The 13,521-nt window shown below is 38.7% G+C and overlaps 1 protein-coding gene across 13 annotated transcripts in view; it reads right to left on the bottom strand.

Annotated features, from left to right (window-relative positions):
* The window catches only part of mycbp2 (MYC binding protein 2), a 207,433-nt gene that overhangs the window by 7,396 nt on the left and 186,516 nt on the right, over nucleotides 1–13,521 (bottom strand). For 10 of the 13 annotated variants that reach the window (XM_062975545.1, XM_062975549.1, XM_062975547.1 and 7 more), the window contains 10 exons: nucleotides 12,546–12,644; nucleotides 11,836–11,916; nucleotides 9,746–10,012; nucleotides 9,308–9,591; nucleotides 9,021–9,117; nucleotides 7,058–7,177; nucleotides 5,669–5,770; nucleotides 4,138–4,266; nucleotides 3,889–4,021; nucleotides 1,011–1,114 (listed from right to left, as the gene is read on the bottom strand). In XM_062975545.1, coding sequence (XP_062831615.1) covers nucleotides 1,011–1,114; nucleotides 3,889–4,021; nucleotides 4,138–4,266; nucleotides 5,669–5,770; nucleotides 7,058–7,177; nucleotides 9,021–9,117; nucleotides 9,308–9,591; nucleotides 9,746–10,012; nucleotides 11,836–11,916; nucleotides 12,546–12,644 — 1,416 coding nt within the window. The remainder of the gene's footprint in view (nucleotides 1–1,010; nucleotides 1,115–3,888; nucleotides 4,022–4,137; nucleotides 4,267–5,668; nucleotides 5,771–7,057; nucleotides 7,178–9,020; nucleotides 9,118–9,307; nucleotides 9,592–9,745; nucleotides 10,013–11,835; nucleotides 11,917–12,545; nucleotides 12,645–13,521) is intronic. The other 3 variants (XM_062975546.1, XM_062975557.1, XM_062975558.1) reach the window with 1 other exon arrangement.

The following is a 13,521-nucleotide window of genomic DNA, read 5'->3' as shown; positions in this document are numbered from 1 at the left end:
ATTTAAATCTGTCTGTGTCCCTTTGCAATTATGCCCTTCTCACTGCCTAGAAATTCTTTTTCTGGCAATCTCAACTCAAATGCACTGATAGGCTTTAGTGTTATAAAATAACACAAACGCTGACAGTAAGACACGTTACGACAGAAGCAATGTAATAAATGTTTGTCTATAAATTAAAGGAAACGGATAACTTCCTTGTGTAATAAGTGTACTGTCCAAATTATCTTTTTACCTATGAAGGAAGAGGGAGCAGGCTTGTTTTTTTTGCTGCCATGGGGACTAGGACTCGGAGCAATGAGTTCAAATGACAGGAAAGGAGATTCCACCTGAACATTAGGAAGAACTTCTTGACTGTGAGAGCTGTTCAGCAGTGGAACTCCCTGCCTCGTAGTGTGGCAGAAGCTCCTTCTTTGGAGGTTTTTAAACAGAAGCTGGATGGCCATCTGTCAGGAGTACGTTGATTGTGCTTTTCCTGCCCGGCAGAGGGCTGGACTGGATGGCTCATGTAGTCTTTTCCAATTCTATGATTCTACTGAACTCAGGTCTTCACAGTAATTATGGTTTTAAAAAATCTAGAAAAATAATTTCTCCAAATGCATGGCTTCCTTTGCCAAATTAATGGAAAAACTAAGCTTCTGACTGACTGTGAATTAATTATATGCAGTATATGAAAAAATCAGGCAGCCAATTTTTTTCAAAGTAGAGTCAGTAGAGTCCAATTTTTCTTAATTTGGTACTTTACTCCTAACTTCAAATTTATCTTTGGCAAACATACATGCAGAAAAATTAGTCTGCCCCTACTCCCACTTCTTTGCTCCAAGTCATCAATCTATGGGCCCACAGGTTTGTAAAGAAGCAGGTGGCTGGGAGGTTTTCCACTGCATGCTTTCATTTAACCTATAAATGAGTCCTTAAATTACAGAACAAAATGCTTTCTTACTTAGAAATAACTTGCTTCATGAATTCGTGTAATGGAAGATGAATGATTGCAGTGTTTAAAACATACAAACCTGACAATCAGCATCAGAACAAACACTTCCCGCTGCTGATAATTCTGTTCCATTTCGGCAGCCACAGAAACGACATGCTTCAGAACTGCTTGTAGTGGGCTTGCCTGGGTTAATAGAGGGTGGGTGGGTCAGAAGTCTCATTAAAATTTAAAAAATGTTAGCTGATCTCAATCAGGCAAATGTGAAACATTATACAAACAGAAAAATTAACCTAACAGGGAAATAAGTTGCTATATCTACCAAGCAGGCCAGCACAACATGCAGCCTGGGGGCTGGATGCAGCCCTCACAAGGATTTGGTGTGGCTCGCAGAGGTCCTGAACCTAAAGCCTTAGAGAGGGAGGTCACATGCAACACCACAGCAGAGGAGCAACGAGAACCTGCCATTCCTTCCTCCAAGTGATTTACTTCACATTTCCTTTCTGTGTGCAACAAAATTACCCAACTAACCAACTAACCTGTGACAAAGGGGGCACCACCAACAGATCCAGTCAGGATGCTGGAAGTGCTGCTCTCAGTAGGAAACATGGCCTGGAGAGGTTGTCAAACTCAGAATGGAGTAGCAGAGGATGAAATTTTAAGGGAAATTGGATCTTTATTCAGGGATCTTGTAAGCTTCAGGTTATGTTAAAATTTAACATTAGTTTGTCCACTTTAGAGGGATAAGGAGACGGTAGAAAAAAATACTTTTGCACTTGTCTCTGCTGCTTTTCCTTTTCCTTTGCTTCTGAGTTGCCGGTTATTTCCTCCTCCTCCAGTGGGAATAATCGCCAACTCCCCGCCATTCATTTTCCTCACTAGTGAGGGAGAAATGTAGCTTCACCATGAAGCTGTTGTGGAGTCTTCATAGCAAAGCTAAGTTTCTCCCTCACTAATGAGGGAAATGAATGGCACAGAGTTGGTTTTTTGGTCCACAGAATGAGATGACTGAGGCAACTCAGAGGAAAATAGAAAAGATGAATGAGAGAGCAAGAGCCAAGACACTGCTTTTTTTTTTCTCAGAAAAGGACTGCATCTGCCACCACGCTGAGGGGAGGCGGGAAAATTGAGGCTAATCCACTTTGCTGCTTGATCGGAGGAAAAGGCATACTTCTCACAATCCTTGAGTGAGGTGCTGAAAACCTATCTGTGGCCTGAATAGGTTTAGCCCATTTAATTTCACCCCTTACTATGCAGACCTGCTATCAAGTGAAGCTCTTCATTACAAAACAAACAATTGTCTTGGCTGAATACACACTTACTTATGAAGAATCAGGTTATCAGTGTATGTAGCTCAGTACAGCCAGTCTCCAAGTTACGAACAAGGTAAGTTCTGTAGGTTTGTTTTTAAGTTGAATTTGTATGTAAGTTGGAACAGGTACATTTTTAACAACTGGATTTTGAAAAATGTTGTGGAAACAAGGATTGGAGAGAAAGCCTCAGTGGAGACCCCTTTCCCTCATGATAACTTTTCAGGAGTGAATTTCCTTTCTTAGGGGTAGATTCCTCTTGCTTCCTGTTGTCTCACCCCATTCTTAACTATGAGTTGTTTGTAAATCGGATGTTTGTAACTTGGGATCTACCTGTATATGGATTACTAGCAGTGGGTTCGTAAGGTTTCAAATGGAGAACATTGTGGCCCAGGAACATTATTTTTCACAACAGATGATAGAAATGGAATCTAAACAGTTTGGGTCTTAGAGGTTGGATCTACTGGAATGAACAATTTTGGCCAAATGCTATTTGGGAGCTGGACCCAATCTTCCCAAGTTTGACTCTGCAACAGCCATCAATAGGTTCTACTAACTTCAAATTTATATATGAAGACAGAAGCACAGAGTTCTGTAATTCTCTCAGAATGAAGAAAAGAATTTGTTCAGTGTGTGGAGAAGCAATGGATTCTCCTGGTATCTCTGACCGCTATTTGTTGATAAAGGAAATTCTCTTTAGCATGCTGCTTTTTGTCCTGCTTTGGGCAGCAAGCAGTGGGAACTATAGCATAATGCTTTGCAAGTCACATAAGGAACCTGTGCTAGATTAGGTTGTGGGGCACAGAGGGTCCCTTCATCCAACTTACATACATGTATATTTCTGCGACATGACCAAAAACCAAATTTAAGCGAAGAATACCCAAGGGCTGGAATTCTTAGGAAATTGAATTGTTCTGTTTGTGTGAGCACAAAACCAGATAGAAGACCATGTTACTCCAATAAAATTTATATCTGCTGTAATCAGAACTTGAGTTAAAGTCCCCATATACAGTACAGCTTGAAATTGCATTATATGGCAGTGTAGACTCATAAGGAGCCCCGGTGGCGAAGTGTGTTAAAACACTGAGCTGCTGTACTTGCAGACCGAAAGGTCCCAGGTTCAAATCCCGGGAGCGGAGTGAGTGCCCACTGTTAGCTCCAGCTTCTGCCAACCTAGCAGTTCGAAAACATGCCAATGTGAGTAGATCAATAGGTACCCGCTTCGGCGGGAAGATAACGGCGCTCCATGCCGGCCACATGACCTTGGAGGTGTCTTCGAACAACGCCGGTTCTTAGGCTTAGAAATGGAGATGAGCACCAACCCCCAGAGTCAGACATTACTGGACTTAACTTCACGGGAAACCTTTATCTTTACTAGACTCATATACTGTTGTTTAACTGCATTAAACTGCATCACGAGTCTATACTGACCTTATAATGCAGTTTGAAGCTGCAGCATAGGACAGTATAGATGGGGCCAGAGTAACCTGTTTTATATAAAATGGTACCTCTTGCTTGAGGAAGATAATATAGTTTGTACCCCACCTCTGCTCTGTATAACTTGCATGTAGTTTATAGACTAGAAGGAAAACAAATAATATTTTATCCTTTCCATGGTCAGTCTGAAAAATAAATGCAAATATAACTCACCTGTTTGTTCTCTGAACTCCACCATTGCCTTCATAGTTTTGGAATCCGCAAGTGCCATCAGCCAAAACAGTTTGGTTCTACCACAGCCTTCATGGAGATCAACCTTAATAGCTTCTTCTTCCTCTTTGAATACCTATCACATTTATATAAACACATAATAAATCTAAATAATTGGATAACTTAGATAACTCAAATATATTTATTTTTATACATATTGAGTTTGCATTTTAAAAACAGCCTTTTCTTCACCTGTCTCTGATGAGACTTTGTTCGCCGATGAAGATGAAGGAACCGATCACAGTCTGTACAGAGATTGCCACAGACATTACACAGGATAATTGCAGCAGTTTCTCCATCATCATGGTTATCACACATTGGCTGAAAACAAAAATAGAGGCAGAAATCAATGCTGAGCTTTGTTTTCTATTCAGAAAAAACATTTTTGTATTGCTCAATTCTACAAGTACATTCTATTCAGAAATTTATATTTTATACATGGAAAGTACCTTGTCTACAAATGTTTGACCTGTTCAAATTAAAATTTATATTTCCTTTTAAAAATAGGTGAGGCTAGCTTGGGGATCCTGGGAGAACGGTATTACCAGTCTGTAATGTACCGAACAGCAGAACAGCAATTTTCAATTTTCTGCTTCAATCTGAATGCCAAAGAGGATCTATAACACATCATGGAAGATCTGGATGCACATTTTATGGCACACACACAATGCATGTGTCAGACCACTTATCTAACTCCTTATACAAAAAAATGGGTTGGGTTTATTTTATATTATATAATAGGAAAGAAGGCCAATAAAGTCAGAAAAGCCAATGATTTTTGAGATGTAAGATATTAATAATCTTTGAAGGAGGGTGGGATACTTGTGGCTGAGTTAAATTTCATCATACCTGACCAAACACTGAGAAGAAAATTTATTAATCTAAGTTTACTTTTTAAAGAAAGATAATTTACCCCAACTAAAAATGCTTTTAAAATTTAATCAGCATAAAAATTAGCATTTCCTCCAAGAAATGCAGATAGATCCACTAACTGTGGGCAGCAGCAGTGACATAAAGCAAAACACACTTAAATATTACAGGAATATTCCAAGAACTAACGGTGCTTCATGCAGTCATGGCGGCCACATGACCTCGGAGGTGTCTATGGACAATGCTGGCTCTTCGGCTTAGAAATGGAGATGATCACCATCCCCCAGAGTCGGTCACGGCTGGACTTAACATCGGGGAAAACCTTTACCTTTACCTATTCAAAGAACTATGGATAACGAAGGAATGCGCTAATAATTCTGCAAATTTACCTTTACTGGCAAACAATTTATGCCTTTCTAGATATTTCTTTTATTTATAAATAATGCAGTAACCTAAGAAGATAAGCAATAATTGAATTCCTTTAAGAATTTTTAATGATGATAAGGCACATATTCATGAATATTTTCAGCAAAACCGTTTCAAACAACCAATACAGTTGGGTTGTTGTGAGTTTTCTGGGCTGTATGGCCATGTTACAGAAGCATTCTCTCCTGACATTTTGCTTACATCTTTGGCAGGCATCCTCAGAGGTTGTGATACAATACAACACTTCCAGTCTTAATCTATCTTTAGAAAAAGTGTCAACAATTTGTATCTGTCATTTGTTATTTTTCAGAACTTTAAAACGGAAGACTGTGGCTGGGGGAAGCAGAAGTTCTGGAAGTTAAGTTGAATTAAATCAAAGGCTTGAGAAGAAAATGACTTGAGAGACTCCTTTCTGTCCATTCCTTACCATCTGTTTTTGCTGTCCATCCTTTCCCATCCATCTTCCAGAGGAAAGTCTGTCTACATGGTCCTGATCAAGCACACAAAGGGATGCCAGAGCTAACCAGAGCTATTAAAAATGGCAAGACCACACATATGTAAGTCTACATTATCTGGTCAATCCTATTATAATGACAGTTTATATACAGGATTTCATATAACTCAGACAGAAAGAACTATCTTAGCACATCAAACACAGCAATTCATTGGTGGGGTAAGAAATTAAACACGTTGGAAATGTATTGGCTGTTTTTTCTATATAAAATGCCACAATAACAAACACACTACAAATATCTGGCATATTTTGCACCTCATACGCACATGATCAGACACATTATTGTAGAATTGAGAGTATTTACAATGCAGAGGCTTTAAACTCTGTGATTACAGGGTTATCTCTTTTTTTCAAATGTTTACTGTTCCTAATGAGAGAAGATGTTTTGGGAGAATGGTTGCTAATTTTTCACTGTCAGGTAATTGGAATTATATTTTAAATATTGTTAAAAACATATATCTCACAGAATGGCATAATCACACCACTACGACATACAAAACAGATAATCTTACAATATACAGTGTTCGCTTATTGCAAGGGTTATGGTCCAGGACCACCCGCAATAAGTGAAAATCCACGAAGTAGGGACACTATATTTATTTTAATATTTACACATTATATTATATATTTAATATTTTCATATTATATTGGTAGGTAGTTTCTCCCCTTCGCAAGCCTTCTTCCTGTGCTTCTTCTTGGCACCCTCCTCTCCAGCGCCTGCCAGTTTCCCTTTTGCGCATGCGCCTCCCTCTCGTCGGCATTCAGAGTGGCCTGACTGGACGCTGACGAGCGGGAGCGCATGTGCAAAAGGGAAACTGGCAGGTGCCACCGCTCAGAAAAAAACCGCGAAACAGTGAGGGAGTGAAAAGCGAAAAGCGAACCACGAAGTAGTGAAGGAACACTGTATATTGGAATGTAAATGGATTGGGCTCACCAGCTAAAAGATAAAGAGTTTGGAAAACAACAGTTCCCTGGTCTGCCAGTGAGCTCTCCAGCTGTTTGGAACTTCAGCTCCCAGATTTCCTGACTACTGGATAAGCTGGCTAGGAGGTCCAAACAGCTGGAGGGCCACGGGTTATGCAGGCCTGGAATAGAGCAAAGTTGGCCAAAGACTTTGAATCTGATTGAACATGGGCTACAGTCTACTTGAAAGCTGACACACTGGTAGTGTGGGCAGCCAAGAAAGTACTGTTTTCTTTTACCATTACCAACCCCCCCCCCCCCCCCCCACAAAACAGACATATCTATGTGCAAGCAAGCAGAGATAAATATAATACACACTGGATGAAAAAACTTGCTTACCCGAGTAGTTGCAATACACCGCACTGGTGACCTAAATTCCTCTTCCATTTTGGTCAAAGCAATGATTGTTTCTGCAATAGCATTTTTTGTTACACGAGACCAAGCTTCAGACAAGTGACCCTATGAAAGGGAAAACTTAAGCTATGATTATTCGTATTGATTTATTAATGTGAATGCATCATGCAGAAACAAGGATCATGAAAATCTGATGAATTTTATTGTGAATTCTGCTGAGATTTTCCACCCAAACATTGATTTTATATTAGATTAAAGATAGTAGTAATCATTACTGTTGCTACTGTTATAACTATTTTTACCAACCCCTACCTATGGATTGAGACAGAGGCACAAGGGATTAAAATACAGCAAGAAAGAGACACAATTGACTAACTGTGGCTAACAGAATCATAGAATCATAGAGTTGGAAGAGACCTTACGGGCCATCCAGTCCAACCCCCTGCCAAGAAGCAGGAAAATCACATTCAAAGCACCCCCGACAGATGGACATCCAGCCTCTGCTTAAGAGCCTCCAAAGAAGGAACATAAACTAAAGGCTAACATAAAGAAGGCTAACATAAACTAAAATGCATAATAAAAGAGTGGAACATCAGAATAAAAAGAATTTTCCTTTATTTCTTTGTTCGATTTGTCCTCGATCCACCCTTTGGACTTCACACAAATCTACCATTTGTCAAAATACATGATCCTGTGCTATTCTTTTCCATTTCTGGCCAAACAGCTTAAATTCGGATCATATTTAATAAAATATTAATTATTAAAAAGAATATAGATTTAAAAGCAATACATTCATAATTTAAAACCATCTGAATAAGCCTGCCAGAAGAAATTTGTCTTTGATGCTGCTTTAAATGGCAACACTGAATCTAGGTGTTACCGCTCTTCTGGTAAGTCATTCTACAATTTAGGGGCAACTAATGAAATAATCCTCTGGTTAATTGCTGCCAGCCTGGTCCTGGCTGAATGAAGTCAATGTCTCCCAGAAGACTAAACATTTAAAAAGATATGTTTTATCTATTTCCCTATATGGAGTTATGCTTTTAAAAGAAAAGCAAGACGTCCACCATCTGGATATCAACTATCTTCGAAGTTCTAGAAAGAAGCCCATGGATGCAGCCCTTGTTCTACAACAAAGACGGGGAGCATCCTGGCTATTTAAGTAATGCAACTGTTTCAGCCATAGATCCACTTTTCATTTTTCCTTTCTCTTGAAGGTAAAGCTTCAGCATTGTTTTCTCTTAATGATGTTGTCTTATAGTCAAATTCAACCAACTATGTAGCACTGTGGCTGCATCACATTCTCACTTTGATATCTGATTTACTATGATCCCTGGGGCAGAAAACCTGGGAAAGCAAACAGGCCACAAAGGTAGCAGAAAGGGGAAATGGAGAAGGGAAAAATAAAGATACTCTTGGAGTTTCCTTCTTTGAAAGTTTGCAAAACGCACCGGAATCTAGCATAATTATACAAATACTGCTTGGCAGATAACCAAGAGAGAAGTTATTATTTCTGAAATGTTTGATTCAAAGTTCATTTTGTACAGAAGAGAGAAAGCTTCACAGGCCAATTTAGCACAGAATCATAGACTGCAAGATTGCTTTCGCTTTCTCTGAGCAACTGAGACATACAAAATAACAAGTATCTTGACTGACAATAACATTATTCTATGAGCATATACTTATACACCTACTATTCTTCCATGGCAAAAACCCCCCACACATAATTCTTAGCCACTGATTTTATAAATATCCATCTGGCACTTTTCAGTTACTTCTTGAAGAACCAATAAACCTGAACTTAAAAATGTTCAGTGCAGAATATAATGGCTTCTGTTTTCTTTATTTCATAATCTCAACTCCTTCATAAAGAAAACACTCTTTTGTATTGCATCAGTGTTCAGAGTACAACAGAGCAAAAAAAACCAGTAAAATGCTGAAAGCTTACAGCTGCCATGTCTTTTATGAGCTTAATAATGATCTCTGAAATCTGTGTTGGGGTTGAACCTTTCATCCACCAATGGCTTTCACCTCTTCTCAGATAACTAGAAAGAGAAAATATAACCAGATCCAATGAAAAAATGAAAATGCAACTGAAAGTAATATGCATTTGAAAAGCTTTAAAAACAGCATTAATATGAAAGTTAAAAAAAAAAAAGAGCGGTTTTACTATTTAGTAAAATCAAAATTGTACTTCTAAGTGTGAAATGTTGAAATAGTACAACTTCTACTAACCTGGAATTGAAAATCATTGGCAATGTAACTGTAGTTACTCCTTTGCCAGCTGCAGTACCCGCTGTCCCAGTTATAGTAGTTCCTTTGGCCTTTAGCTGTACAGTGAGTGCTTTGGCAATACATCCAAGAAACATGTCAAGGATACCCAATTTGTTCCAATCTCCCTTCTCTGTTGAATGAATGATATCACTTATATCTGCAGGAGGTAGTGCCTTTACCCCTATGATACTAGCCAAGCGACTAGGAGTGACTTCTGGCAGCACACGTCTTAGTAAGGATGTTACCTAGAAGAAGCATTCAAAAAGATAGCTAACTTTTCCACAATTATATTTAATGGATGTATTATGTCTTACAGTAATTTCGATTGCAAGTGGGAAGTACGGGAATTTGACTGTGGTGCTTTTAAATGGAATACAAAGGGCTTTCCTCTGAACTAACCTGCCTCTGCACCCTGGGAGAAGCCGTGTGGAGCAGTGAGAAGAGATCCTGAAGCAAAGTCAGCTGCTGAGCCAAGTACTGACGCCCAACATTGGAACCGCTCAGTGCCAGCACCATAGAGAGCAGTTCAAAGCAATAGGCATCAGAGGATGCATCTTCATCACTGGGCTGAGAGTTAGCATTCTCCTTGCTAGAAATGGCGTGTTCCCATTCTTCACGCACACGAGTGGCTTCCATTCGGATAGCCTGTACGATATGAGCACAAACCTAACCAAAGCAAACAAACAGGAGCACAGAGTCAAAACTAATCAAAATTGAACCACATTCTGACTCCAAGGTAATTAAAAGCAAAGTTAATTTGTAACTCTTTTTAATCAGCCCTCTAGAGTGACTCTTAACTGTAATGCAGTTGTAATTTCATCAGCGAATTGTATTCACAGTTATTCCTTTAAGTCATTGAGGGAAATATGATGCTCAAAATAGCAGAATTAACTCATTCACACTGTGCTTTGGTGTACAATTGGTGTGAAATCAAGCTTAGGCTGCTTGATCCTTTTCACCATTTTCCATCACTGATATGAACATATGACTCAACTCTGCCCAAATAATCCAACAGTTGAATGAGGAAAAGAAGAGTACAAAATGTATAAAGATGCATGTTCTCTCTATGGTAGAACGGACCATTGCTGTTGTATGTCACAATGCATTTAATGCATGTGTACAAATACTACATGCATATATACAAGGTGGTACTTTCAAATGCTATTTCTAAAAAATATCTTTTTGGGGAGAAAAACCCCATAAATAGTTGCTTCTAAACTGTGCTTATCCCCTCCTGCACTCCTATCTGTTACAAGAAAATTTGTCAGCACTAGATTTAAGTAATATTCCTTTTCAGTATTTTAAGGCCAACTCCTGTTGGATGGTTACAACCATATACCATATATACTCGAGTATAAGCCGACCCAAATATAAGCCGAGGCACCTAATTTTACTTCAAAAAAACTGGGAGAACATATTGACTCGAGTATAAGCCGAGGCTGGGAAATGCAGCAGCTACTGATAAATTTCAAAATTAATATTAAAAATAGATAAAAATAGACAGAGAGGGAGGGAAAGCCAAACCAGAGAGGGAAGCAAGGGAGCAGACCTCCCAGCCAGGACTGAAGCCAGGAAGGAGAGAGAGAGGGGGGGGGGGAGGGAGGGGAGAGAGAGAGAGAGGAAGCCAGACCAGAGGAAAGCAACAGAGCACATCTCCCAGCTGGGACTGAAGCCAGGAATCAAGGAGAATGATTGAGAGAGAGAGAGAGAGAGTAAAAGCCAGACCAGAGAGGAGAAGCAATGGAGAATATCTCCCAGCCAGGAATCAAGGAGGGAGGGGGGGAGAGGGAGGGAGGGAAGGAGGGAGGAAGCCAGTCCAGAGAGGAAAAGCAATGGAGCAGATCTCCCTGCCAGGACTGAAGCCAGGAATCAAGGGGAGAGATAGATAGAGGGAAGCAACAGAGCAGATCTCCCAGCCAGGACTGAAGGCAGGCAGGAAGGAAAGAAGGCAGGCAAGGGTGGGACCCCAGGCAGCAGCAGGGAGAGGGAGGAAAAGGGCATGCGGGGCAGGGAGGAAAGAAAGGAGAGCAAGGTTGCTGAGCGGAGAGGTGAGTTCTGGACAGAAGGCATGGGGCTAAAAGTCCCACACCTTCCCACAGGACCCTCACCAGAGTATAATCCAAGGGGGCCTTTTTCAGCCTTAAAAAAGGGCTGAAAAACTCGGCTTATATTCAAGTATATACGATAATCATTTAAAACATACAAGCAGGGTTTACACACTCATTTATGTTTCTTGGTCCAAGGAATATGTGGTCTTCTTCCCTTCACTGGAAATTAAGCATACTGTGGAGTTTTTTAAAAGTTGTAATGAGATGGGAGAAATGCATCTGGTAACATTAAACATAATGCTAATTTTAATACTAACACACATTGACCTCCTTTCCTCAATGTCTTCGATTGCCGGACTTCCTCTCCTTGTATCCTAGAGACTACACATACAAGTCTGTGTACAATATCTAGCACAGGAGAAGGTTATTAAGTAAACAAACCTGTTTTTGCAAATTGGTCAGTTTGCTTCTGCTGAATATGATTCCAACCATGTGCTCTTTCAAGTCTGCATCTGAAGTAGCCTTTAAAGGGAAATGTTTATGTTTGATGAGAGAATATCAAATTTCGCATTTTGATTTTTTAACAAGATGCCATCAGAATTTTAGAGTAATTTTGTTAAGAAGAATACCTTTTACAAAACGGAAGATTTAAACCACGCTGAAACAACTGAAAAATATATACATTAAACATATTTCTGCCTTTTAAAAAGGCATTTTTAACAGAGATGAATACTCTTACACTACTGATATTGTTCTGAGCATTTAATACTCCAGACAATACTGATCAATGTTACAGTAGAGAACCTTATCTACTGAGCTAAATTAAATTTATTTTCAAAATAAAAAGGGACTGACATGGCTCTTATGTAGCAGCTGCTGAGCAGAAGATACTACAGTGGCAGCATGGCTATGCAGTGTTTTCAAAAAATTTGAATAAAATTTTCTGAAATAAATATCTTTCTATGAATCCTGCCACCTGTAATTTGACTATTGGTAGAAGTAATTCAAACAAATATCCAAAGACTCCATATCTGATTAAGAGGAATACAATCTGACAAAGCAATAACAAATTGATAAAACAATAACAAGTTGATAAAATTACTAGAATTATATTTTCAGAATCATAGAAATTATGGAATACAAATAAATACATTGTGTACTTTTTCTTCTCCTTCAGGTGAAGACAACAAAGCTTTTTCTTCTTGTTCTGGTGTTGGCTCTGCATCTCCAGATATGAGTTTTCCAAAGACCTGTTAAGAGAACATTAAAGAAATACTGTAACAATAATGTAAGAAATAATCTAACATCAAAGGAATGTGGACAGATTCAGTCAATACGTTTCAGCAAACTTTTAATCCGGGATCAACAATCTGTACATATGGAATGAAACAGCCAAGTCAGCTAAGGCTACCATGAGTAAATAAACCATTCTGAGTCTTCTGGAGGGGGGAAAGAAATAAGATAACAGGACTGAGGAAAATCCACAAGCCTGGAACATGTTAACGATTTTAAAATATTAGTGTGTGCAATTTGCAGTGCAATATCTGTCTGAATCCTAACTTTAAGGGATAAATAAGAGAATTTTTACTGGTATTGAGCCTTGCAAACATATCACATATGATGTGGAAAATGTTAAAAATAAATTGTCTCCTGTTATCATAAATCAAATGGTTCCAATGCTATCAGCAAATAAAGGCAGGATTGCTTTTAAATGTTTATTTGCAGTTTGCATATGCCAGTAGCTGCCGAAAAACAATATTCTAAAACTAATAATTAATGATCTAATAAAGCAGATCTTCTACAAAAAAACCCCACCAGAAGTACAAAGAGGCATTTGTTTTAAAATGTGAAAAATATAGAATTAAAGGAGAAATTCTGAACAGAGTTATTTTATTTTGGTCTTTTTATAACTACCTGCAAACCAATATTTAGTTGTACAAAATATCTTTATATATTGCTAATATATGAAGCAGGAAGTTTAAGTTTTTCACACTATTAAATTTGTATCCAATATTTTCTCTAAGGAGTTCACAATAGGTTACATAAATGAAACTGGATCCAACATTAAATCACACTTAAAGTAATCCTGTTGAAATCAAGTAATTATGAACTTAAACCCCACTGGTT

The sequence above is a fragment of the Anolis carolinensis genome, chromosome 3 (assembly GCF_035594765.1).
Source record: "Anolis carolinensis isolate JA03-04 chromosome 3, rAnoCar3.1.pri, whole genome shotgun sequence".
Taxonomy (NCBI): Eukaryota; Metazoa; Chordata; class Lepidosauria; order Squamata; family Dactyloidae; genus Anolis; species Anolis carolinensis.
This window is presented reverse-complemented; position numbering and strand designations above follow the sequence as displayed.